This window comes from Gymnoscopelus braueri (assembly GCF_963280865.1).
Source record: "Gymnoscopelus braueri genome assembly, chromosome: 12".
NCBI lineage: Eukaryota > Metazoa > Chordata > Actinopteri > Myctophiformes > Myctophidae > Gymnoscopelus > Gymnoscopelus braueri.
Window position 1 is genome coordinate 41,900,175 of NC_137614.1, and position 26,904 is coordinate 41,927,078.

Here is a 26,904-nt window from a genome sequence, read left to right on the forward strand (position 1 = left end):
TTGTATTTGTTTGTTTGTTTGTTTTGTCTTGTATGTAACGAACAAGGTTTAGACTTACAGTGAAGTCTTGAAAAAAATATACACTGCGACCGAGTGAAGGTTTAGACTTAAAGTGGAGTCTTGAAAAAAATATACACTGCGACCGAGTGAAGGTTTAGACTTAAAGTGGAGTCTTGAAAAAAATATACACTGCGACCGAGTGAAGGTTTAGACTTAAAGTGGAGTCTTGAAAAAAATATACACTGCGACCGAGTGAAGGTTTAGACTTAAAGTGGAGTCTTGAAAAAAATATACACTGCGACCGAGTGAAGGTTTAGACTTAAAGTGGAGTCTTGAAAAAAATATACACTGCGACCGAGTGAAGGTTTAGACTTAAAGTGGAGTCTTGAAAAAAATATACACTGCGACCGAGTGAAGGTTTAGACTTAAAGTGGAGTCTTGAAAAAAATATACACTGCGACCGAGTGAAGGTTTAGACTTAAAGTGGAGTCTTGAAAAAAATATACACTGCGACCGAGTGAAGGTTTAGACTTAAAGTGGAGTCTTGAAAAAAATATACACTGCGACCGAGTGAAGGTTTAGACTTAAAGTGGAGTCTTGAAAAAAATATACACTGCGACCGAGTGAAGGTTTAGACTTAAAGTGGAGTCTTGAAAAAAATATACACTGCGACCGAGTGAAGGTTTAGACTTAAAGTGGAGTCTTGAAAAAAATATACACTGCGACCGAGTGAAGGTTTAGACTTAAAGTGGAGTCTTGAAAAAATATACACTGTGACCGAGTGAAGGTTTAGACTTACAGTGAAGTCTTGAAAAAAATATACACTGCGACCGTTTGTTTGTTTGTTTGTTTGTTTGTTTTGTTTATTAAGGAGCATCCACTAGTCTCCACCTTAGTGGAGGCAATTCTTCCTGAGGTCCAATATTGTGCTTAAGTACAGTCTTGAGGTATTGTTACTTTAAGAGGCCCTCGCAGCTGTCTGTATTTTAACTTTAACTCCACCTCACATCAGAGGCAAATAGTGTGCTTCTGCCCCTGCAAAACACCTTGAGAACGTTGGTAACTGTTTACTTTGAAGTGGTAGATAATTGCTGCAGAACCACTTCAGCCCTGCATACAGCTCAGCCATTTGGAAATTGCCGATCTACAAGCTCACAAGCTATTTCATCTCAAGCACTTCGTGCTTGTGGATCTGCTATTTTCAAAGGGAAACTTGTGCATGTTAAATCTGAGAAATTGTGAATGGGGACAGGCTGCCTATTACTGTAAACACTTCTCACGTTGGTGTCTCACTCCACTCCGATACCATTTTTTGTTTTTGGTACTTTGACCCAAGTACATGTCAGTGGATAGTGTAATCTGCTCCGTAAGCATTTTGTTTAGAGATTTTGTCCTGCTTAGGAATTTAAACAAGGAAGATAACCGCCTGCACGGGGTTCAGTGGTGGAAGCCAAGGTCACGAAGTACATTTACTCAAGTGTTCTACTTGAGTACATTTTGAGGGTCCCATTTTGTATCTCACTAGAGTGGTTCCAGTTTTCAATACTTTTACTTCTACTTAAGTGTACATTTCAGAAGCCGACATTGTACATTTACTCCAGTATGATTACTGGAAACCGTGGCTGTTTAGGCTAGCTCAATAGTGACTCATTGTGCTAGTAGAATCTGCTATTGTTGTTAGAGTTATGAACAGTCTGAAATACGCTATAACTATGATTCGTAATCCCAGAAATTAAGGACACAGATAACTAGGGAGTGGTAGCCCTTAGATTAAAAGATTGGAGTCAGTTATTTTGGAAAATGGAAAAAGAGGAAAAAAAAGCGAGGAGAGAAATATGATGTTCAAATAAATTAGTTTCTTCAGAGAATTCTGTAAAAAAAAAAAAAAAAAAAAATAGCTTCCATACAGTAAGTGAGTCACTCCCCTCAGAGAGAGAGAGAGAGAGAGAGCCTGGCGCAGCACTATAGAAAAAAAGGGGGGACCCTGTGAACTGATCAGATCTTATATGCAGAAATAATGTACTGTGACCAAACTAAGCGTTATCCGTAATAATTGTATCAATTTGTAGATCTGCTATTTTCGTTAAATTTTATGCACAGTCTGCAATATGTTGTATACCTATGATTTGTATAATCCCAAAAACCAACAGTTTACTTTCTTAGAAGTGACCAGACCAGAAACAACATGCAAGTGCACTAAGGTGACTAAATGATTGTTGACTCTGAACTGAATATCAGTAAAAAAAAATATATATAATAATAATAAAGAGAAAAGCCAATTTGACCGTGTGGTTAAGTAAGTAGAGTGTAAGTGTAAAATAAATAGGTTATATTTAAAATAAGTAATAATAATAATTATTATTATTATAATAATTTTAAGAATGTAACAGTGGACAGAAAGCCCAAACGCTTCTATGTATTGTTACATTAGTATATCTATATTTTTTTGTTATTACAACTATCTCAGACTTTAGAAGTGGGTTGGTTTCACATTCGAGGACTGCAACACTGGTTGGCGGACGGTCATTTCTTTCTATGAACTGGAAACATGCAGTGGAAGGCCCTATAATTCTGTCTGATCGACATGCTGAGGCAGAGGGGCACCAACATTGCAAACTGCAGTGTTCACGAGACTCACTTCCGATGACACCTATGGCATCCAGAGAGCAAGCCTTGGGAAAGCTTGCGTGACTTTTGACAAACTTTTATCTGTTACAGACACTGGAACTACTATGCCATGGAGAAGGACACACTTTCTAAGCAAGAAGTGGGAATATCTGAAGCAAGGTTGACTTACTGCTAATCGTTGTTGTTGGGGCCTCGACATGTGTAAACAAATACATTTTCTATCGCTCTGGGTGGGACACAATAAAAAAAAAATATATATATATTCTTTTTTACAAATAACTTACACTAGAGAGGAGACAAACATGATACTTATTAGAGATTAAGTGGAATTTAAAACAAATGTATTTCTGCTTTAACAAACAAACAATTAGTTGCACTAATATATTATAGAGTAAACCTGATTTTGACTCGCATAGATTAAAGTTTCAAAAGATCACATAATAATATTTCACCAGTAGTAATATAATATTACATCTGATGTATAGTGACATCATAGACTAAAATAACTATAATAGCTTAATCAGAGAAAACAACCAAATTGAAGTGAAACTGTTGTAATGTGTAGTGTTAAATAGAATGCCACAATCAAACTATATATATATTCAAATTAAACTAAATTATACAGGCCAATGTCAAATTAGTTAACTGAACGGAAACATGCTGTGTGCGTATTGGCTCTTTTTGTGCTCTGGCTTGATTTGATTCACATACAGCGAAGTGAGGTGTTTGTGTGCGTTGGTTTCTCTGAAACAGGTCATGGGTTGCAGAAGAGAATTGTACAATTTTTGTACAGCCCGAGAATAATGTCAATTGACCTGTGCATAAAGCACAGGAAAGTTGTTTTGTTGTGTTTCCAATTACATTTTGTGTATGGTATGTGTTGTTGTGTATGTCAAAAAAGGTAAAGGAGGGTGGCACCCTGGCCTCTGCACATTCCTATGCTGTGTGCCCTGCCGGGTGTCAGGTCAAGGAGGGAAATAATATGATAGAGATCAAAGACTCACCATCAAACCCCCACCCAATTTTTTTTAGATAAAGGAGGGACACTACACATTTAATTTGAGTAGTACCAATATCACTCTCAGCCAGACAGGAACATACCATTGTTTCATGGGGTACATCTATGCTGCCCAAGGCCACTGAACGACCCCAGAATACATATTAATTTTGATTTTGATTTTGATAGTAATGTTGGGGGACATAATCTGATCGTAGCGATCTCCCTGGCAGCTTTAGGCACATTAAATATAGGCTGTCTTGCCCTTCGCAAATGGCAAGTGATAAGAGAGCAGTGACAGAGTGATCCCAATACACACCACAGAAACATTATATTGCCACCTGGGCCCCCATGCTGAACTTGACGAAGAACACCCCTGCACGATATCTACGCCCCGACTTTCGACCTCAAGGAGGGTACGGATCTGACTGGCGCTTGGGGGTTGGGGCCCCTGTGTATAATACGGGGGGCTCCGGTCTCAGGCCCCAGGAGGGTACGGACCCGGGGGGCTCGGGAGTGGGACCTCCGCCTCTTAGCTCATTCAGTGCCAAGTACATTCGTTAATGGCACTGGATGGGTTGGGGGGGGGCCTAGTCTTGGGCTCTGTCGGAACCTCCTCCTCCGGGCTCGGAAAAGTGACCACCTCAACCAGAGGAATTGGAGAAGAAACCAAAAATGCACACAGAGAACAAGAGGAGGTTAGGGGGTAGGCTCCCCAATCCTTGTCTTGAACAGGCGGCAGCGGGGTCGCAAGGCTCCCAGAGCACGTTAAAGACTGTGTATAGTGCTGGGGAGAGACTGAAGGGCCCCCGTGTTCTGTCAAGGATGAATCAACATCCTAGCTGTGTTTTCCGTCTAGTCGGTGTGCCGACTGCCGCTCTCTCCTAGGGTTGGCAGCACATGGTGCGTGGATGACAGTCCACACCTAACTGGACGGGAGCGCGTGACTCACCGGTTACAGGCAAGGCGGGTGAAAACGGTTAATATTCTGGTTCCCGTAGCCAAGCGGGGCCAGGACAAGACCGTCGGTTTCCTGCCTGGGGCGCCAACCACGTCTACGGGTAAGGGATCGCTATCGACTGGGTCACCCGCCGGTCGGATCGCAAAAAGCATTAATTCCATGGCGTGCTCCCCGACAGGAGGCGGGTGTGGTCGCTGCGTTCGGCTCAATGTACAGTCAGGCCATCACAAGCTGAAAGCGACCGCCGGAGTGCTACAGTTACTAAGCGAGTGATGCTCCTGTGATCGGTGGGCTTTGAAAAGAAGATGCCGGGAAGCAGGAGACTTGAACTCTCTATCCAGGGTGACCTGGGTGTAGACCTCAAGTGGAAAGGGGTCTAGCCTGGGACTGCGCCCCGGTGGGGAGGTTCGAAAGACTTAAGTGATTGATTTTTTTTTTTTTTATATATATATATATATATATACACATGTTAGAATAGTTGCTTGTAAAGGAAAACTCAGTGGGAATGCCCCACTGAGGGACCCTAAGTCTAGCAATGCGATATGGAATCAAATGATGTAATTGTCCCCAATAAGAGCTCATGTCCAGATGGTAGGTTTGGGACTGCCCCAGCCTAGTTCAGAGTTTCCCCTTCAAAGAAAAGGGTTTTCCTCGGCTCACATGACTCAAAAAGAGAAAAATGGGACCTGATTTTTTAAACATGAAATATGTTATGCTAATGGATAATTTCTATAAAGTACTGTCTAGATTTTAATCTTGTGTTGTTGTGGGTACTAAATTCGTACCCAAGGAGGGCTTGATGGTCCATTGTGGAACCTTGGGCCGTCAACCTTTACTTTATAGAGTGCAGTCAGAAGACAGGCCTTGATAGCCACAGCGTTGATATACTGAATGTAATAGATAAGAACTTCAGAATTCTCCAGGCGCTCAACCGAACGCTTGTTTGCATGCAGACTTAGATGTGGAGCGAAGTGCCTTCGTGATATATCAGGTCGTATTGTTTTAATATCATTAATTTGCTGTTCTTTTATTCACATAGTATAGAGGGAATCTCCCTTGTTTGTCAATAAAGATGCCTTGCGCATGTAAAAGGTAATTTCTGTGTATGTCGTCTATAAACTGGACTTTAGGGTTTATTGAACCAAGAGTGACAGGTCTGTCACGGCACATCAGTACTCAATTCACATTAAATGACAGTGTTTACTGTTCAATTGTTGAACAGAGAATTTTCATATTCCATTATCCCTTTTAATGCTGACCTTTTCTCAATCATAAATGAAGAATTTGTGCAGTCTCTGTCACATCATTTCTAGTGGGTAATTCTTTCTCCTGAATCTATTACAATGAAACATTCTACACCTGGGATGCTTTTCTATTTCATTGTAAACCAGCAGAAAAGGGCCCTTATGGGACTGTTCTGAAAAATACAAATGGACCATGGACAGTTTGTTAATTAAACACTGAAGATTAAAAAGATAAAACAAATTGTATCAAATGGGGGTCCGTGGCCTAATGCATATACTTTTTTCAATTTGTTCAGGTTGAGAATGTGCAAGGTTCTTACGCCTGACCTGGTGAGTATATAAGAACATAGTTTGCCCAGCATCTACACAGACACGGTTTAAGAATGCAGGGTTGCGTTGCTTTGCTTGTTGTACTGTCCTGTCTGTCTGAGGCTGTGGTTCAGGGAGCCCTCCTGAGAGAGACCTCCTAACTGAATTTGAATGCTCTAGCCCCGTCCTCCAGTCTCTGAATGCCTGTCCTACTCTTACTGAACTAAAGTGAAATACTACAAACCTAATGTACAGTAGGCTTCTTGAATATTCACAGACTTAAATCATACGGATACCAACAGATTTAATGCATTTGATTGGTGTGTTGGTTCAATAATAAAATATAAGCTTTTTATAATAGCATAAACAAGTTGATGAATTTACTCCTGTGTTGACAGAACAACCATTAAGTCATGTCAATGAACTACAGAATCATTTAGCACTCCAATGGATCGAATGTAGTTATTGTTTAGTCACAAGCTCTTGTTATTGCTTTTCATTGGTTCAATATTTATCGAACCCACAGATAGACTTAACCGTTGACATTTTTCAAAATGTTTGAAAAACAGGAAAAATAGAAGATCTACAAGCTCACAAAGCATCACATTGCGTTTCATTGTGTTACATTGTGAGCTTGTAGATGGACTATTTTTTGCTACTGTTGTCTGTCAATTATGTTGACACACAGACAAATGTTATCTGTAAAGAAAGAAAGAACTCCCACACACTGTCTTCAAATGCCATAAAAAGATTTAATGGGAATACAACAACGTTTTGGTCTATTAGACCTTCATCTTAAGATAATCTTAGTGTTGCACATTAAGCTAATCATCTGGGGAGTGGGGACCCCCAAAATTATCAGCATCACCTACAGTAAGGTCAGTGGTTCTCAACCTTTTCAGGCCGTGACCCCCCAAAATAATCATATTTGAACTGGGGACCCCCACCCTGACAAGTACTTGAAATTGTAGGAGTTGAGGCATTACATTAGTTTCAATTTAGTCAACGCCTCACAACACATGAAGGCGTTGTGAGCTTGTAGATCGGCTATTTTCTTTTTTTTTTGCCTCTTTCTTATATTATTTGACAATTTGGCCAATGTTTGACCAGTTTTTTAGCAGGCCTATCGTTTGTTGATTACTTTGCAGTAAAGGTCATTTTTTTAGGTTAATTAATAATGAATAATAAACTTTATTTGTATACCACACTTTTTGAAACAGAGTTTACAAAGCAGTCCACACAGCATTAAATATAAAAATGATGCAAATGATGTGCATAAAAACCGAAAAACAGACTATTTAGGTCATAACAGCAAGTATAATAGTGTTTTGAGAAGTGATTTAAAAGGGAACAATGGCCTTATTAACCTGATCTCCTCAGTACATCATTCCAAAGTCCAGGGCAAAGGCCCCATCGCGTTGTGTCTTCAGGCTAGAGACTTTGGAACGACCATGCGGCTCTGCCGGAGGATCTCCGTCAACTCTACACTCACGCTCATATGGAGGTTAAAACATACATGGGCAACTGGCGGCCCGGGGGCCACATGCGGCCCCCAACTTCACTTAATGCGGCCCGCAGGTTAATACCGGAATACTGATATATTATTGATAACATGTTTGCGTGTTGCAATTGCAAACACGCAAACATGACCCGCTTTAATTACTTCAGTCTATATTATAGTAGCTTAGTATTAAAATTCTATTGTCTGTTAGCATTTAAATGCTAAATCGAGGATAAATACTAGTTTAGTCTCGCCAGTCGCTACGAGTTGGAATAAAGGATGGATATACCAATCAAACTATTCCTATACACTAAACTACGCCGCATCAAGGGTTTTATTGGGTAGGCCCTAAAATTAAAATGCCCTTGATCACAGGGAATTATTTTGGGGTGATGCACAGGCACCCGTGGTTCCGGCTTGTGCGGGTTCCGGCCGCCTGACCGGATCAGAAACCCGAAAATGGTATTGATCCCAGGCTAAGGCTATGCAGTAGCAAAGGCTATGCAGTAGCAAAACTAAAAAGTTTGCTTTGAACAAAAATCCTCTTCTTTGGTGGAGGCATTCTCGTTGCGTGCAGACAGGATACCACAGCAGCAGCAGCACTGCAGCCATAATGCTGTGTTGCTTTTATACGTGTATGAGACTATGAGGATGCTCACCACTAAACCTGTTATGCAAAGTAGCCATTTGGGTACTTGGCTCGTGAATCTAGGGGGACCATAGAGTTAAAAATAATAGAGAGGGCACCGGATATCCCCTCCCATCCACTTGCATTGAGTTGCTCACCCAGCGCATGGGCCGAAATCACCCCTTCTTCCGGGTTGGAAACGTATTGGAAAATGTGATGGGCGAGCCCTATTTGGGGCTTCTGCCCCATGGGCTCGTTCATATGCAGTGGACCCACCTGCAATAACTCAAATGGCCAGCATGTCCATTCCGCTTCAATGCAACCACTGGGTTCTGGGGGCTTGAGGGGGACATGTTCTAGCGTGCACGCGCGTGCACCGTACCGCGCCGTACCTGCGCGTGCACATGAAAAATGACTGGCCACACACCGGTGTCCCGTGAAGCCACCAAAACACCACTGGTGACGTAGGCTAGGAAAGGACCATGCCATGCCTTAAAAGTAATTAATAAAGTAAAATATATTTAGATCATATTAAAGCTGTATTATGTAACCTTTTTTTATGTTATTACAGTATAACCGTCCTATACAATTGGGGTGGTTGAATTTGGTCTCCCTGCTTTTCTATTGAGACATTTAGATCCTGTGTCTAGGTTTGACACGACCTTTGACAGGATCCTGTTTCTGGTTTGACACACATTTGGATCTGAAGGTCAAAATCCTATTTCTCCCTGGGCCCTGAGCAAGCAGGCAGGCTCTATTATCTTGGTGGTAAAAATGTCAGCACTTGCGCAGGAGACCCTGGTTCAAATCCGGGGTAGAACAGGAAAGTTACATTGAGCAGCTTTAACTTAATATGAAATATATTCAAACTGGCGTCATCATGAATGATAGGCATTATAGACGTGTTGTGAGTGTGTAGATCTGTCTTTCAGAGGAAAAGAAAAAAGAAAAAAATTGCATTGGTTATTTTCGATATTCGTTGTACAAGGAACTATGGGGCAAAGGTGATTTTAAAGCTCCCTCTTTGTTAGAACAGGCTTCCTCTCCCGTTTCTTCTTCTCCTTCTTCTTCTTCTTGTCTTCCTTGTGGAAGATCTTTCCATCAGCCTGCTCCAGCCACTTCAGCTTGATGTCCCCCTCATGGCCCTTCAGGCTCTGCTTGAACTGAGACACGGTTATTTTCTTAGCAATTATTATATCAATTTTATTTTATTTTATTGATTATAACTAGTACATCTGCAGTGGGCTGGAGGCCTACTATACTCTTCCATTGAGAAATATAAAGTGGTAAGCTACTGCTGTCAAAGCACAATTTTCCTCTGCCCAAACAGGCTTTCTGTTCTTGCGGAGGACCGGGGTTCGAATCCAGGGTAAGACATAAAAGTCACAGATTGCGGCTTTAATTTTCATTCATTGAAGGAAGGTTTTCCAGGTATGGATTCTCGTTGTTTGTTTTACTAAAGACTCTAATGGGGCTGTTGTTTGTCTGCATGTCACTCTGTCCAGTGGTGGACAGTAACAAAGTATATTTGCTTGAATACTAATACTTAAGTGTGTTTTTTGAGTATCTGTATTCTGTACTGAAAATTATTATAATTGTGAAAATAGAAGATCTACAAGCTCACATCGCGTCACATCGGCTATGTTATCAATATTTAAATAGGGCTTTAAGTGAATTAATCGTGGAGGGCAGAATCTCCTGTCCTGAAAGAGCGTTCATAACATAATTACTCAATGCATTAGTATGTGTTTTATAAACAATGGTCTCAGGATTTGTCTGCATGAGTGGCAAAAGAGGCAATGGCATACAATACCTGAAAAACATAATAATTCATTATAATAATGAAATTAATAGTACAGTTTTATTATACCTGTTCCAAAATGGCTTCCTGTACTGCAGGCTTGTCCAGATCCAGGGAGGAGTTTGCTTTGGTCAGTTTCACTCTCAACACTTGGACTTTCTTCACTGGGACTGGGACTTTGAAAAGAAACATTTTGGTGTCATTTTCATTGATTAGATCAGGGGTTTTCAACGTTTTTAAGGCCAAGGACCCCTTAGCTGAGAGAGAGATGAAGCAGGGACCCCCACATTTCACAGATAGCTTCATAGACTTGTTTGACAGCACTATCATCAGTGTGTGTTGGATTCATGTTCATATGTATTTTCAGACATTTAACCACTTAAACCGTCAATACTTGACCTTTCACTAAGTACTTAGTCTGCTTTTTGCCCCCTCCCTCTACACCAAACCTCTTTGCCGAAAATAGCCGATCTGCAAGCTCACAAACAGATCTGCTATTTTTTGCCGCAGTTCTCCTCATAATAGGGACGCTAGGGTTCAACTGGTTAATGTAAAAAAAAAATATATATATATATATATATATATATATATATATATATATATACCGTATATAAATAAAATATATCCTATCACACAAAGATTTGGTGGCCCCCCTGTAGTAACTCTGAGGACCCCCTATTGGTCACAGACCCCCTGTTGAAGACCCCTGAATTAGATTTGTCTTTAGATTTAGATTTCCCCTTAATCACAAGGTCACCACTCATACCGCTGTTGCAGATGAAGGTAGCGTTCTCGCCACAAGACCAGTTGCCCATTTGGAACGCCCATTTGGAACCGTTGCCAAACCCCAGGGCAGCACATGAGAGCTTCTTTGGAAAACCATCACCGTTTGGTTCCCCTGTATTCCAGGCCCTGAATGAGGAGCTGCCCCCGTCGGACCACTCCCAGGAGTCCAGGAACAGGCCGATCCAGTAGATCCCGTGAGCGCCCATTATATTCTGAATCTCCTCGTTCTCCTTCTGGTTCCTCACACTGGCCAGGTCTGTGTGTTTCTGCCTGCACGCCCTCTGGGCCTCAGCCCATGTCAGAAGGTTGTGAATGATGAAATGTTTCCCTATCGGGTCTGAAAATACAACTACAGTGAGTTCCTGTGTACTTAATGAACACAATATGATTATTGATCTTTGTTGATATATACTGTTTAGATTGATGATAGGTTCTTGGTTTTACCTATGATCCTAGATTACTATTCCTATGCATTTGATGTATTACCACGTGTTTACCTTACTGTAAGTCGCTCTGGATTAAGAGTGTCTCTGCTAAATGCCTAATTGTAAATTGTAATATCGGAGGCTCTGGTGGCTGGGTATTCAGTAATAAGCACATCTCACCTGTGTCATTAAAGCAGATTGAAGAAAAACGTTGTGCACAGTTCTTTTGTTCTCTCCATTCGCCATCCTGCTCATACATGGCTGCACAAAGACCTTCGGTACGGCTTGGTTCCGTAACAGCAAACCATTTCCTGAACTCACGTTCCTCTGCGTCTTTGTAGAACCGTTCATCTGCCAGCGACCATCTCCATCTCCAACTGTTGATGTCCTCATACAGACCTATCCAGGTTCGCTTAAAAGAAATGGCACTGAAGATCATTAACCACTTCAACCCTAAATACTAGGGGTCTTCAACAGGGGGTCTGTGACCCCTGGGGGTCGTCAGAGTTACTACAGGGGGGCCACCAAATCTTTGTGTGATAGGATATCTTTTTTTTAACATTAACCACTTTAACCCTAGCGTCCCTTTTCTGAGGAGAACTGTGAACGACAATAGATCGTCTACTTTTGGCAAAAAGGTTTGGTGTGTGTGGGGGGGGGGGGGGGGGGGAGCAGACTAAGTACAGAGTGAAAGGTCAAGTTTACTGACGCTTTGAGTGCTTAAATGTCTGAAAATACACATGAATGAACATGAATCCAACACACACTGATGATAGTGCTGTCAAACAAGTCTATGAAGCTATCTATGAAATGTGGGGGTCCCTGCTTCATCTCTCTCTCAGCTAAGGGGTCCTTGGCCTGAAAAACGTTTAAGACCCCTGCTACATAGTACTGTACTCTGTTGACCGGTGGTCCCCCAGGGGTCTACACACAATTATTCAATAAAACAAATTAAGCTCACGTGTTGCATCACGATACGTTGTGAGCTTTTACCTCAATAGATAGATTAGCTATTGGTCGTACAAATAATTATATGGCTTAATTGGAACCCCCAGGACAGTATTTGTCCTGAAGTGTCATCTCATTATCTGTTGTGACTATAAAACACACGACTCAGCTGTATTTCCTCAAAAATAATCAGGAAATGATTGTTGATTTAAAATGAGGCAGGTGGAAAATATGTAGCCTACATGTCCCAGTTGTCTCACGCTGCCTTTGTCCACCATATCTTTCAGAGTTTTGACGTCCTCCATGCTGTCTATAGTAGCCAGGTCTTTGAACTTCTCCCTGCAGTACTGCTGAGCGTCGGTCCAGTTCATTTTGTCATATACAAAGTGGTACTGACGAGTGTGACATAAGGACAGAGCACAAAGCCCTACAGGATAGAACAGAAAACAGTAGAACGCAAATGTTATTATCTGGACATCTGAAGATTTGCCTTTGAGGATAAAGTAAAAGCACAACACAAACAAATCATACAGTAAGTCACAAGGACAGCAGAGATGTGGTTTATGATAGAAGAGACACATATTTGCATTTTGGAACAGCCAAGCGCATAGTCACATTAACATATCATATACTGTAGTACAGTGGTTCTCAGACCAGGGGGGTCCCCACATGATTTTGGGAGGGTCCCCAGATGACAGTGAAGTGACAATTTTAGTAAACTTTTTAATACCTAAAAAAAACTACAATTTACTATTTACAATTTAGGCATTTAGCAGACACTCTTAATCCAATGCGATTTACAGTAAGCAAGGACATTACTGCATCAAAAGTAACAAAATATACAAAAGAAACTGGTCAAACATTGGCCAAATTGTGAAATAATACAAGAAAGCTATTGTTAATCAGCTATTTTGAAAATAGCTGATTAACAAGCTCACGAATAGATCTGCTGTTTTCACAATATTTATCTGTGGAACCGAGTCAAACAAAAACAAAATCCTTTTCAGGGTGGGGGTCCCCAGTTAAAATATTTTGGGGGGTCACAGCCTGAGATGGTTGAGAACCACTGATATAGCAAAGTGGTTCTTAATATTTTTTGGCTTCAGCACCCCTTTCGTTGATTTCTGAATCCAAGTACCTCCTTTACCCAACTACAAGCTTAGAAAACGGCAAGAGAATACCTTATTTTAGCTATGGTGCCATGAATGAATGATAACACACCTTTTGAAGGATATATTACAAAAAATAAATGAGTGAAAACGGCAAGAGAATACCTTCTTTTAGCTATGGTGCCATGAATGAATGATAACACACCTTTTGAAGGATATAATATTACAAAAAATAAATGAGTGAAAAAGTTGCAATTGGTGACTCCTGAACAGATTTATTTAACACTGTGCCCATAACATTTCAGCAAGTCCTACTGTAGTACTGACAATATGTTTAAAATAAAACAGCATAATAGGGAATTAGTATTGCTTTCTTCTATTCACTAACAGTTCTAGTCAAGTGCTAGTCAAGTTCTTTGATTGTTATTGTCATTAAACATAACAGTAAAACTATTTTCCCCCCTATTTTCCACTTTCTCTCACATACCTCCTGCATGTAGCACGTCCCTAGGGATATGTTTTTGTTTATGCTTATTAAAGGATCCCCATTAGTGACACATGAATGATCATAAAGTCTTCAAGTCTTCCTGGGGTCCTGAACAAAGCATGTACAACAATACAGATACAGTATGCAATTAAACAAATGCTTATGGCCTGGGCCTCAGCGTGGCGGTCCAGGCACCCTAGGCTGCAATGCCAGCCTGAGAGCCAACCTTTGCTGCATGTCACCCCCCCCCCCATCTCTCTCCCCATTTTTCCTGTCAGTCTACTGTAATCTATCAATTAAGGCAAAAAGCCAAAGAAATATCTATAAAAAAATTAAAACAGATGCTTACCCCCCATATGAGAAACACTAATAGTAGACTAGTAACACTTACCTGTTATAGTCACAATGCACAACAGTGTCTTCATTACAGTCCCTCTACTTCTGTCTCTCTGCATGTGACTGTCTCGCGTAGCCAGACAATATCACTGCGTATCTGAACCTTAACTGTGACTGTGACCGTGACGCATGTAATAATTTTCTTAACAATTTGCCTACTTATTTGTGCAACACCTTTCATGCAAAACATGCAGCCTCAAAGTGCTTTACATGAAAGAGATAAGGAAAAAAGGAAAATAAAACAAAAACACACATTCAAACACAATTCTTAAAAAAGCACATGATCAGATTGCTGAGGGACCCAGACAACAAAGCATATAGGGTTTAAGTCTAATCTACTGTCGTTAGTCTAATGTACTGTCATTAGTCTAATGTATGTATTAATATGTATGTATTAACAGAGAGACTAAAAATGAATACAAGCATAGCCACAAGTAAAAGCTTAATAGTATACCTTTCTAATTAGAACACAACTGACTTGTAGACTATTTTTGCGTTCACACTGGCAGCTAGATACAACATGAAGAACAACAGGTATTGTCATGTCCCTATGTCGGCCTAGCTCACTGGATAGTCCCGCTGGTCCCAAGTGGACCTCCACACGGATCTGCTTCCTGCCTATATGCCCAAGATGCTCGTGGACGGACATAGGTAGCAAGGAGGGTCGGTCCCTGGTGGTGTCAGGCAGACAGGGATCCCTATCCCCACTGTACAGGAGACTCCGTGTCGGTTTGGCATTTTTCGAAGTAATATTACCAGGGGTCACAAGTGACTTCTCTCCATAGTTTACAAAAACACAGAGCATTAAGTGCATGCGGAAAGCAATGCTTGTCTGCCGGATAGCAGCAGGGACATGGCCCCTTATGGCCTGGAGGTTGGTTACACTCTGATATTAGAGAATGGAGGCCAGGCATCATGGGTTGTTCACCTTTCCTCTCTGGCTGTTAAAAAGCTCCAAGCAAGGTAAACCCCATCCCTTACAGGCTTCCACACTCCTCCACCCCACCCTGCCTAAACACCCATTAGACACTGTAGGTTCTGACAGATCTACACTGTCCTCTCCAGGCCCATATCTCTTCATTGTATCCCCACTGAGGAGACCATCTTCCCCATAAACCTGATGTCCAAGCTAGTCCCCGAATCTGGAGCTTATCAAATATGTACAGGTGAGAGGGGGACAATTAAGCTGTTTAATATGTTTCCAAAATGTTTTTGAAAATCATAAGCAGGAAGCCCCTCAAATACAGAGATTATGCAGTAGCGCTACAGAGAGTTTAAGCAGAACTTTAAAAGCAAGGAACACAACAGGCTGTCAAGAGCACAGCACTTTTTAGCACAAAAGGCAACACTCACAGAATCACCACTTTGTGGCTATATATTATATTTTTACAGGCACATTCTCTTAACTCTGAATAAAACATGCAAAACAAGTAAAGTTTATGTATTTTTTTATTTAGTAATACATAAAATGTTGCAAAGATCTCAAGGAATAGCTTTGGTCGGAGATAGCGTCTTTGGAGTTGTAGGTGCTTTTTTGGTGGTTGTAGTTGTATCAGCATGCCCTTTGGTCGGAGAAGGCGTCTTTGGAGTTGTAGGTGCTTTTTTGGTGGTTGCAGGTGTAGTGGTGTCAGCGTGCCCTTTGGTCGGAGATGGCGTCTTTGGAGTTGTAGGTGCTTTTTTGGTGGTTGTAGGTGTAGTGGTGTCAGCGTGCCCTTTGGTCGGAGATGGAGTCTTTGGAGTTGTAGGGGCTTTTTTGGTGGTTGTAGTTGTATCAGCGTGCCCTTTGGTCGGAGATGGCGTTTTTGGAGTTGTAGGTGCTTTTTTGGTGGTTGTAGGTGTAGTGGTGTCAGCGTGCCCTTTGGTTGGAGATGGCGTCTTTGGAGTTGTAGGTGCTTTTTTGGTAGTTGTTGGTGTAGTGGTGTCAGCGTGCCCTTTGGTCAGAGATGGCGTCTTTGGAGTTGTAGGTGCTTTTTTGGTGGTTGTAGGTGTAGTGGTGTCAGCGTGCCCTTTGGTCGGAGATGGCGTCTTTGGAGTTGTAGGTGCTTTTTTGGTGGTTGGAGTTGTAGTGGTGTCAGCATGCCCTTTGGTCGGAGATGGCGTCTTTGGAGTTGTAGGTGCTTTTTTGGTGGTTGTAGGTGTAGTGGTGTCAGCGTGCCCTTTGGTCGGAGATGGCGTCTTTGGAGTTGTAGGTGCTTTTTTGGTGGTTGTAGGTGTAGTGGTGTCAGCGTGCCCTTTGGTCGGAGATGGCGTCTTTGGAGTTGTAGGTGCTTTTTTGGTGGTTGTAGGTGTAGTGGTGTCAGCGTGCCCTTTGGTCGGAGATGGCGTCTTTGGAGTTGTAGGTGCTTTTTTGGTGGTTGTAGGTGTAGTGGTGTCAGCGTGCCCTTTGGTCGGAGATGGCGTCTTTGGAGTTGTAGGTGCTTTTTTGGTGGTTGTAGGTGTAGTTGTATCAGCATGCCCTTTGGTCGGAGATGGCGTCTTTGGAGTTGTAGGTGCTTTTTTGGTGGTTGTAGGTGTAGTGGTGTCAGCGTGCCCTTTGGTCGGAGATGGCGTCTTTGGAGTTGTAGGTGCTTTTTTGGTGGTTGTAGGTGTAGTGGTGTCAGCATGCCCTTTGGTCGGAGATGGCGTCTTTGGAGTTGTAGGTGCTTTTTTGGTGGTTGGAGTTGTAGTGGTGTCAGCATGCCCTTTGGTCGGAGATGGCGTCTTTGGAGTTGTAGGTGCTTTTTTGGTGGTTGTAGGTGTAGTGGTGTCAGCGTGCCCTTTGGTCGGAGATGGCGTCTTTGGAGTTGTAGGTGCTTTTTTGGTGGTTGGAGTTGTAGTGGTGTCAGCATGCCCTTCGGTCGGAGATGGCGTCTTTGGAGTTGTAGGTGCTTTTTTGGTGGTTGTAGGTGCTTTTTTGGTGGTTGTAGGTGTAGTGGTGTCAGCGTGCCCTTTGGTCGGAGATGGCGTCTTTGGAGTTGTAGGTGCTTTTTTGGTGGTTGGAGTTGTAGTGGTGTCAGCATGCCCTTTGGTCGGAGATGGCGTCTTTGGAGTTGTAGGTGCTTTTTTGGTGGTTGGAGTTGTAGTGGTGTCAGCATGCCCTTTGGTCGGAGATGGCGTCTTTGGAGTTGTAGGTGCTTTTTTGGTGGTTGTAGGTGTAGTGGTGTCAGCGTGCCCTTTGGTCGGAGATGGCGTCTTTGGAGTTGTAGGTGCTTTTTTGGTGGTTGGAGTTGTAGTGGTGTCAGCATGCCCTTCGGTCGGAGATGGCGTCTTTGGAGTTGTAGGTGCTTTTTTGGTGGTTGTAGGTGTAGTGGTGTCAGCGTGCCCTTTGGTCGGAGATGGCGTCTTTGGAGTTGTAGGTGCTTTTTTGGTGGTTGTAGTTGTATCAGCATGCCCTTTGGTCGGAGATGGAGTCTTTGGAGTTGTAGGTGCTTTTTTGGTGGTTGTAGTTGTATCAGCATGCCCTTTGGTCGGAGATGGTGTCTTTGGAGTTGTAGGTGCTTTTTTGGTGGTTGTAGTTGTATCAGCATGCCCTTTGGTCGGAGATGGTGTCTTTGGAGTTGTAGGTGCTTTTTTGGTGGTTGTAGTTGCTTTTTTGGTGGTTGTAGGTGTAGTGGTGTCAGCGCGCCCTTTGGTCGGAGATGGCGTCTCTGGAGTTGTATGTGGAGGGGGAGGGAGATCTATGGAGGAATAATATTTCAAATATTCTATACATTCAATTTTAACGAATGGGCAAAACAAAACTTGAGATATACATTTTAGCCACATAAACCCTAGCGTCCCTATTCTAGGCATGTCAAAATATGCGAACATTAGGCAAACATTGAGCGAAAATAGCAGGTCTACAAGCTCAAAACATGTTGCGTAGTGAGTTTGTAGATCCACTATTTTCAACAAAGATTTGGTGTTGAGGGGGGGGGGGGGCGGAGGCCAAGTACAAACCCCTGGGAGACCCCAGTCAGGGAAGTAAGGTTTAGGTGGTTATGTTAAAATATCAGTATATATCAGTTCAGTCAAAACGTGAAGTTCTAACTGTTCATTATAATTATTACACTTCACAAATAAAGTGTATTTTTATTATATAAAATGACAATGTTTGATGTTTAGTTGTTACAGTACCAGTAGTAGAATTGAGAAGAGAGCTCAGGTGAGTGATGAGAGGATAGTTGCCCTGGCCGCAGAACTGTCCTGCAAAGTCATCAAGGTCCAGAGTCCATACGAACGCTCCCCCAAACATGTTGTCTTTTATGTAGCGGACCTGAGGAAGGAATCTGATTTGTAAAGGTATTGTTGCACCACAAATATATAGAAACAGACGATCACCTTGGTCTCAATGCTGTCCTCGTTGTCAAATCCAACCCATTCATTTTCTTTGAAAGCGTATGGGACTTTCTGATCGTCAATCCACTGGATAGAGGCCCCTCGAAGAAATGCGCAAATCTGAGGAATATCCAGATATAAATTATGATCAATACATTATAACACACAAACAGTGGGGGGCTTCCAAACTGGCCAAACTACAGTATGCGTCACATATATGTCGACAGCTTGTTTGCGTCGCATCGCATGTATATCAAGAGCCTGATTGTTTTGCATACATGTAAACAGCCCGTCTGTGTCGCATGCATGTTTACAGCCTCTTTGTGTTGCATGTACAACACAAAGACAACACCTGCATCAGTGTTCCTTACGTTCAAGGTGCCGTTTGAATGCATCTAATAACAGGAGTTTACCGGTTGTGTTATTCATGCAATTCTTTACCTCATAGTAGGACCAGAAGCCATTCTCTCTGGTGAAGGGCCCGCGAGCAGCAGGGCCACTGACGGGAGCCCCAACACCAGTGGATTCAGAGGAGAGGTGAAATGTTCGCCCATAGGCTGCAACCCCCAAGTTGAGCTTCTCCACAGGCGCTCCCTGATCACGCCAATACTTCATGGCAAAGTCCTTCAGGGGAGCAAAAGAGTTGCGTGAAAAGGAGGAAAACATTGACGATCTACAAGCTCACAATGTGTCGTGATGCAGCGCCTTGTCAGCTGGTAGATCAGCTGTTTCCGGACTACGGCTCAAATAGATGAATAGAAACAAGCAAAGATTAATTCTCACTGTATTGAAGTAAACGTAGCCTCCAGTGTCTTGGGACCCCTTGTACAAAGGACTGTTATGGCCTGTGACGTGCTCCCAGGAGCCATGAAAGTCATATGTCATCACGTTGATCATGTCCAGGTACCTGAAGAAATGGGAGACGTGAGTTAACCCACATCCAGACTTGGCCATCAAAAGTCTACCAACATTGAATCTTTTTAACTTTCATTACATACTTAGAAATCTCTGCTATTTCATAACTAGCGTCGATGGTTCTTTTCCATGCTGCCACTCCAGCAGTAAGCATTAGTCTGGGGCGACCAGTGGCTGCTCCCTCTGTCTCATAGGCCTGTCGCAGTTCCTAAAAGGTTGTATTTACAACTTCACCAAAATGTGAATGATTTATCTACAATGAAGAGCTCTGTTTTTTACAGCTGCATACATATTTCAAAGTAAACAATTCCAAGACGTCATTTACCATACTTTATTTTTCATGTTTTTAATCAGTTTATGGTTTAACCACTTAAACCATATATACTTGGTCCCCAGGGGTCTGGCCCCCTCCCGTTTTCCATCTACACCAAATCTAGTTCACGGAAAATAACAGATCTACAAGTTCACAACGCATCATAATACAACACGTTAGGAGCTTGTAGATGGGCTGTTTCCTGCGAATGTTCGCCTATTTTTGCCGAATGTTATGATGACATGCCAAGAATAGGGACGCTACAAAAAAGGTACAACAAATATTGACACTAACCGATTGTGTCAATTGTCTTTACACAGTAAACACAAGACATTTGTATGTTCCTGATGGTGGGTGAAGAGAACTGTGAATCTGACCTTGCATAACGAGGTGAACTTCTGTTTGTCCCCCGCTGGGCTGCCTCGTACTCCTGGATATTCCCAGACCAGGTCTAGACCATCAAAACCATATTCTCTCAGCAGAGTGATGGAGGATTGGATAAACATTTTTCTATTGCCTGGGGTTGACACCATTTGGCTGAATCTGGAACATAAATACATAGGATAGATAAGGTTGTCAAGAGGGCGTATCGAACACATTTTAAACACAGATTTTATGTGGAGCACATCAAGTATCTCACTTTTTGGAGCCAAAACTCCATCCACCAACCGCCAACAGTGTTTTAAGATCAGGATTCCTATGAGAAGATACAAGCACAGTTTACAAGCACAGTTTACAAGCACAGTTTAGCAGCAATGGTTATCTACCATAGCAATTTATAATGACTGAAATGTTCCCCATTATGGGGGGAGAAAGGACCAACCTATCTTTGTCATGCCCACATTTTGGGCATGACATAGGTTTTTATAGGATACATTTTTCAAATTGATCGTCAACGTCTCAAGCATTGTGAGTGAGCATTGTTATCATTTGAAATAAAAGTGAAATAGGACAATTAATTCAATTGTTTAACTGCTCGAATTAATTATTGTGGAGGAAAGGACAAACCTATCTTTAAGTCCATTAAAAGACCTGTAGAGTGTCTCGTCATTCCATTGAAAGGTGACCAGCTCATTGAATAAATTAATCCGAGCAAAGGCATAGAACAGGTGAGTACAGAGGTTGGGATCGATGTTAGCAGGTAAAAACTTCCCTTGTCCAGATCTAAATTGGGCCCAGTTGCTGAAGTAACAGCCCAGCATGGACGAAGAGCCTGAAACAGTGAAACGCATGTTACAAGTTTGTTTGATCGAATGGTTGATTAACATCTATATAGAACAATGCAACAACATTCAGATGCACACATTATCTCAAAAGGAAAAGGATAAGACACTAAAAAGCCAAATTTCCATTGTGGACCTTTGGTGTGTGTGCGTGGATGGCTTGCATGTGTGCGTGCAACAAATCTGTGTCGATGTAGAAGTTTAATGATGTAAGTGTTATCAAAATAAAGATTGTATTTAAACATTCCATTTAATCATCTAATAACCTGTAGTAGGCTCACCTAAACTGCCCAGGCTGATGCACAGACCTTCAAAAAAAAGGTAGAAAGATTCAGAGATTGAGTTAGACTTTAAGAATATTCAGTCTGTTAAATGTATAAATAGCTTACCTGCAAGCAGAATGAGCTTGTTCATGGTGTTTTTAATCGAATTGCTGATCAGTCCAGTGGTTTGCAATATTAGCTCAGATTAGCTCCAGGTCACAGACAAACTCTATACAATAGATGTTTTGCCGCCTACAGAGCCACGTGATATAAAAGAGGAAAAATGGGAAATGTTCTTCAAAGAACTCATGACAATGAGTAACCAAATACAAATTAAAATACATCACTTCAAGCGGTTTGACACAGCCGTTGCAAACTCTACTCCAACAGTACAGTAGGCCTAAAGAACAAATAATGCACAAGGCAGTAAATCATTGTAGTTCAATGATTAAAAAAAAATTACATAACTGTTCTGCCCTTATAATACATTTGGTACAGTCTGTATGGCTTGGCAGACAACTAACAAGTGGTCCCAATAAAGCTCCTTAGATATAAACAAATAACTTTGTTTAAGCTCTTTACTGGTGGTCACTTAAAGGGATACTTCACTTTCACATAAAATAAACATTTAAAAAATATATTAAAAATAAATGAAAAAAGTAATGGAAAATTCATGGCCCCCTCACGCATTAGAGTGTCCTACTAATGTGTGAGGGGGCCTTTATTTTGCCATAACTTCTTTCATTTTTTTATATATATATTTTTTTAATGTTTATTTTATGTGAAAGTGAAGTATCCCTTTAATTTGTAAAACTGAAAATACAGAAAATATAAAACAAACATTTGTGTAATCTAAAAATATACACAAGCAAAATGAGCACATAGCCTATTGTAGTAGCTGTACGAGTTACATTCAAAGATTGAACTTACAAACATGTTAGGACAGATCTTAGCAAACGTAAAAACATAAGCTTTAAGAGCCATATCTATAACAAATAAACACAAACTTAGAGACTTATCCTGTCCAAGGCCTAATACAAAGGGTTCACTCAACACACAGTGTGCTGGTTTGAACTGAACTTCATCAGAAACAAACAGATCCTTTATTAACTCACCTGGTGAGCCTGACCAGGTGTCACAAATTACCAATTTGGCTAAGGGAGATACCACATACAATACACATACAAGGCCTCAAGGTGGCAGTAAATCACACATAAAAGTGGACAGCACAACAATAACCATAAATATTACACATCTTTCAAGTCAGACAAAAGCACACGTGGTGTACTCAAGCAATGACTTTGTTGCCATTACGTTTGAGCAAATCCCTTCAAGATTTGTTGTGTAAGAGTTTATACGGTCTATATACAGACAGTAATTGAAATTAAATTGAAAATATTCGTACAACTTAACTTAACTTAAAGGGATAGTTCACACCCAAAAGGGCTTTTTTAAAATCGATTAGTCACCCCATGGAGACTTGAATTCATGGATATTTTTTAGTTTTTGTCACATTCCTAAGCCAATAATTTGATGACTGGCAACGGTTCCGGTAGGAGACACAAAGAGTCTCCTTTGTGTCTCCTTAACCGCTGCCTTAAGGTCATCAAATTATTGGCTTAGGAATGCGACCAAAAAAAGATAAATATCCACAAATTGAAGTCTCCATGGGGTGACCAATAGATAGACATTTTTTTTTTGGGGTGAACTATCAAGGCATTAACAGTCTGCAGTTTTTGCTCATTCCTGCATTTGGTGTGCAACTGTGTTGCCTTTAGCTGGATTATGGGTTTGAATTGTTTGTATTTGTCTAATAGAATTACTATGCCACTCTGCTGCCAGTGAATATGTCCATGTTTGCAATACAACACCGTCATGGCTAGATTGGGACGTTCTGGATGATCCCAGGCCAAGTTGATAACAACAGTCCTGTGACTGTTTAGCATGACTACAGTTGTTAGGGTTATTGAAGGCAGATAACCAAAACAAAATTATCCTGGGTATGTTTTATACAGTATGCTTCACAGTATAGACCTACAATAGGTTGTCATCAACTTTATTGTAGAGATAAAGCAACATTGAATCTAGCTGTGTCACACTGGGTGACAACCACACAGTATTAATGTAATATGCAACTATACAACAACATGTTTTATTTATCAGGTTTGCACAGTGGAGACTAACAGCATTTCCCAATACAGGGGCAAATTATATACCTTTAAAAAAAAAATATATATATATATATATATATATATATATATATATATGTAAATTAAACATTTTTAACCTGGCATCCCTAATTTGGGCATGTTATTGTAGGCAAAAATGAAAAAAAATGTTTTGAACTCTTTCCCCCACATATCTTCAAAAATAGCCACGCTCCCAACACAATCACAACTCCAACAAGGTCAGAGCGCGTCACATTGCGACACATTGTGAGCTTGTCGATTGGCTATATTCCACTATGAATAGAATACAGGTATTGCCATTGCGAGATTTGGACCTTTCCCATTGACGTGGTGTGTGGGCACCGAAACAAACAAAGAAACAAAGAAACAAAGAGGCATACAGTATTATACCTGCCATATGCAGAGCACACTGCAGACAAAGAAGAGAAGCATGGTACTATGAACTTCACTGAAGGAGGATAAAAGAACAGTCATAGCTCCATCTGATTCACTGATGATGTTGCAATCATCAGTGCAATAACACACATATTTTAAAAATAAAAATCTGCATTGGAAGCAGTCACATGACTGTTGTTATCAACTTGGGATCAACCCAGAATTTCCCAATCTAGCCATGACGGTGTTGAATTGCAAACATAGACATATTCACTGGCAGCAGAGTGGCATCTTTCCAAATGAAGAGTAAACTATTCTATTAGACACCTACGAACAATTCAAACCCAAAATCTAGCTAAAGGCAGTGTAGTATCAAAGTCCTATACTTCTGGCACTACTGGTTGCAGACGGCCAGGGATTAAAGTTCAGACGTGTGCTCAATACAAACTGATGTCCAAAAACGTGTCCGTGGAGTCCTTTGACCAACAAAAATGATTTATTCTCTGTAGTTAACTTGTCCGTCACTTCAGCATACAAACATGATGCAAGATAAACAGTCAAAAGCACGGAATACAGACCACCAACCAGTGGCGTAACGCAGAATCGCGGGGCCTCCCCGCGGGAGTTTCACGTGCGAAGCGCACGCGCGCGAAAAATTTCGGGTCTAATTTGGGTCTAATTCGGTCTAATTCGGGTCTAATTCGGTTCTATTTGACCAATATAAATCAACTTTTTTCTTTTTTTTTAATGTAAAAATATTTGTATCAGCGCAGGCGGGGCCCCGCCTGCTGGTGGCCCCCCCGCACCGCAGCACTTGCTGCCCCTCCGTTACGCCACTGCCACCAACCCTCATGCCCACAGTAAAACAAGGAAGTATGACATAAGATGTCATGTGTAGACGGGTGACAGTGTGAAGCAGGTCAGTCCCTGTACGTCTGTGGGAGTTTTTTTTTTTTTTGCGAGGTCAGGCATGTAGTGGGTAGTGGGATGGGAGGGATTTTTTTCCCTTCACCGATAGCTCTTTGCTAAAAATAGCCGATCTACAAGCTCACAACGCCTCACGCTGCGAGGCGATGGAGCTTGTAGATCGATCTGTCTGTCTGTCTGTCTGTCTGTCTGTCTGTCTATATCTGTCAAGCTCTTTGCCAAAAAATAGCCTATCTATAAGCTCACAACACCTCGCTGCGAGTGAGCTTGTAGATCGGCAATTTTTGGTGTGAGTGAGTGTGCTCTGACGGCCTGGGTCTGTCTGTCTGTCTGTCTGTCTGTCAAAGGTCCGTGGCCGTAACACACACACAAATGCGCAACCCCGCTCGCCACACGTCCCCTCCAAGGTGAATAAATAATAATTTAAGAAATAATAAATTATATTAAAATCTATCTATCTATCTATCTCTGTCAAGCTCTTTGCCAAAAATAGCTGATCTACAAGCTCACAACGCCTCACGCTGCGAGGCGATGGAGCTTGTAGATTGGCTTGTAGATCTGTCTGTCTGTCTGTCTGTCTATCTATCTACTATCTATATCTGTCAAGCTCTTTGCCAAAAAGAGCCAATCTACAAGCTCACAACGCTAAGAAGTCCCCCAAGAATATTAGGCTAAAGTTAGCTATATATGTACAGTACACGTTGTGTATTATTATGTTACAACATGCACTTACGTGCGTAATTACGCACGTGTAAAATTCCACTGTTACGGTAGTTGTTCCACTCAGAGAAGGGGGGGGGGGACCTTCATGTCAGGAACCCCACAAATTATATGTATTTGGCCGTGGACCCCAGAGAGGAGAGAGCGAGAGAGAGAGAGGGGGAGAGAGAGAGAGAGAGAGAGAGAGAATGCTTTTTCTTTCTTCCTTTTTTCCATGTGTTGCATCCGGTGGTCGGAACATCAACCCGTCGGAACATATTGACACGAACCCGTGACATCGTGACCAACGGAGTATAAAAGCTACAGCCTATATGGTCCAGTCTATAGTCTAATTTGGTGCAGCGTTAATGGAGGAGCAAAGAAAGTCTGACTATATTGTGGTTAATTTAATATACCTGTTCATTAATAATCATCGTATTAATCTAAACACTGACAACAGATACATTGTAAATATTTTATTGTTTATCAAATACACAACACACAATTTTTTTCTAGACATGCATTGGAAAGTACAGCCTAATAGCACTACAGCTAATGACAATTACACATGTATCCATATTGACATGAAACGATGATTCATTTACCAAAGTCACATTATAAGCGTTGGATCAGTCGATGTACATTCTACAAAACCAGCACAGCACAATATCACTCTATCAAATCTAAATAAAACTCTATGCATAACAAGGCCTTAACACAAAGAAAAAACATGCAATTGGTATGACATTCAAAGAAACCCCCCAAAAAATTCCAATAATTACAAATGATGTTTCATCAACCATGTATATTTTCTATATCGGTGTTATACATTGTTTGACTAGGCTCGTAGCTTTCAGTATCAAATTAAATACAGTCTTGGCAAAACATAGCCCAGTCCTTTCCTCGTCACATTTTTGGTCAATGTTGCAAGATGGATGTAGCTGATAGTAATAATCAAAATATATATAGACAAATTCTGTTATATTAGGCACTTCATTAAATCAACATTCAAAAACAGAGCAGCAGGCATTCATCATGGGAGTATTTAACAGTAGGCTATGTGCATTGATTGCACGGTTGTGGCAGAATTATTACCTTTTGAAAAAATATCAGCACTGACTTTGATTCATTAAGTATTTCTTGTTTCTGCAAAACAGGCCTATTAGCCGAAAATGCCATCATTTTCAGTACTGCTGCTGTGAATGAATGATTAATAAGACAAGAAATCTTTAATAGATCAAAGTGATTATTCCTTTCAAAGGACAATTGTTATAGTTAAACTATGTCAGACTGTTTAACTGGACGACCATCTCGCATCGCAACCATGTCCAGTCCCTCTGAATGTGAACTGACAGACGTGCTGTCGGCCCTACTGAGCTTTTGTCCGCGGGAGATATGTCTTGCAGCGAAACATAACGGCGTTACAGTATGAAGCACAGGGCACGGCGCGCCTCCGTCATGGTCCAAAACTACACTTCATCGGC

The 26,904-nt window shown here is 41.4% G+C and overlaps 1 protein-coding gene across 1 annotated transcript; it reads right to left on the reverse strand.

The window, feature by feature from the left end:
* Window positions 1-6,956: 6,956 nt before the first annotated feature.
* LOC308096295 (putative C-type lectin domain family 20 member A) lies at window positions 6,957-14,342 on the reverse strand. Its single transcript, XM_080443682.1, has 6 exons — window positions 14,216-14,342; window positions 12,471-12,655; window positions 11,461-11,692; window positions 10,836-11,192; window positions 10,139-10,245; window positions 6,957-9,431 (listed from the first exon to the last, which is right to left on the reverse strand). The coding sequence occupies exons 1-6, from the start codon at window positions 14,277-14,279 to the stop codon at window positions 9,279-9,281; spliced, it is 1,098 nt and encodes a 365-aa protein (XP_080299808.1). The 5' UTR covers window positions 14,280-14,342; the 3' UTR covers window positions 6,957-9,278.
* Window positions 14,343-26,904: the final 12,562 nt, after the last annotated feature.

Excerpts from the sequence above, each read along its gene's own strand:
- LOC308096295 (XM_080443682.1), bottom strand. The coding sequence starts at position 14,279 with ATGCAGAGAGACAGAAGTAGAGGGACTGTAATGAAGACACTGTTGTGC. Across the intron at positions 11,193-11,460 it reads AATCTGCTTTAATGACACAG|ACCCGATAGGGAAACATTTC; the intron begins GTGAGATGTGCT and ends TTGTATTTTCAG. Across the intron at positions 9,432-10,138 it reads AGGAAGCCATTTTGGAACAG|TTCAAGCAGAGCCTGAAGGG; the intron begins GTATAATAAAAC and ends ACCGTGTCTCAG.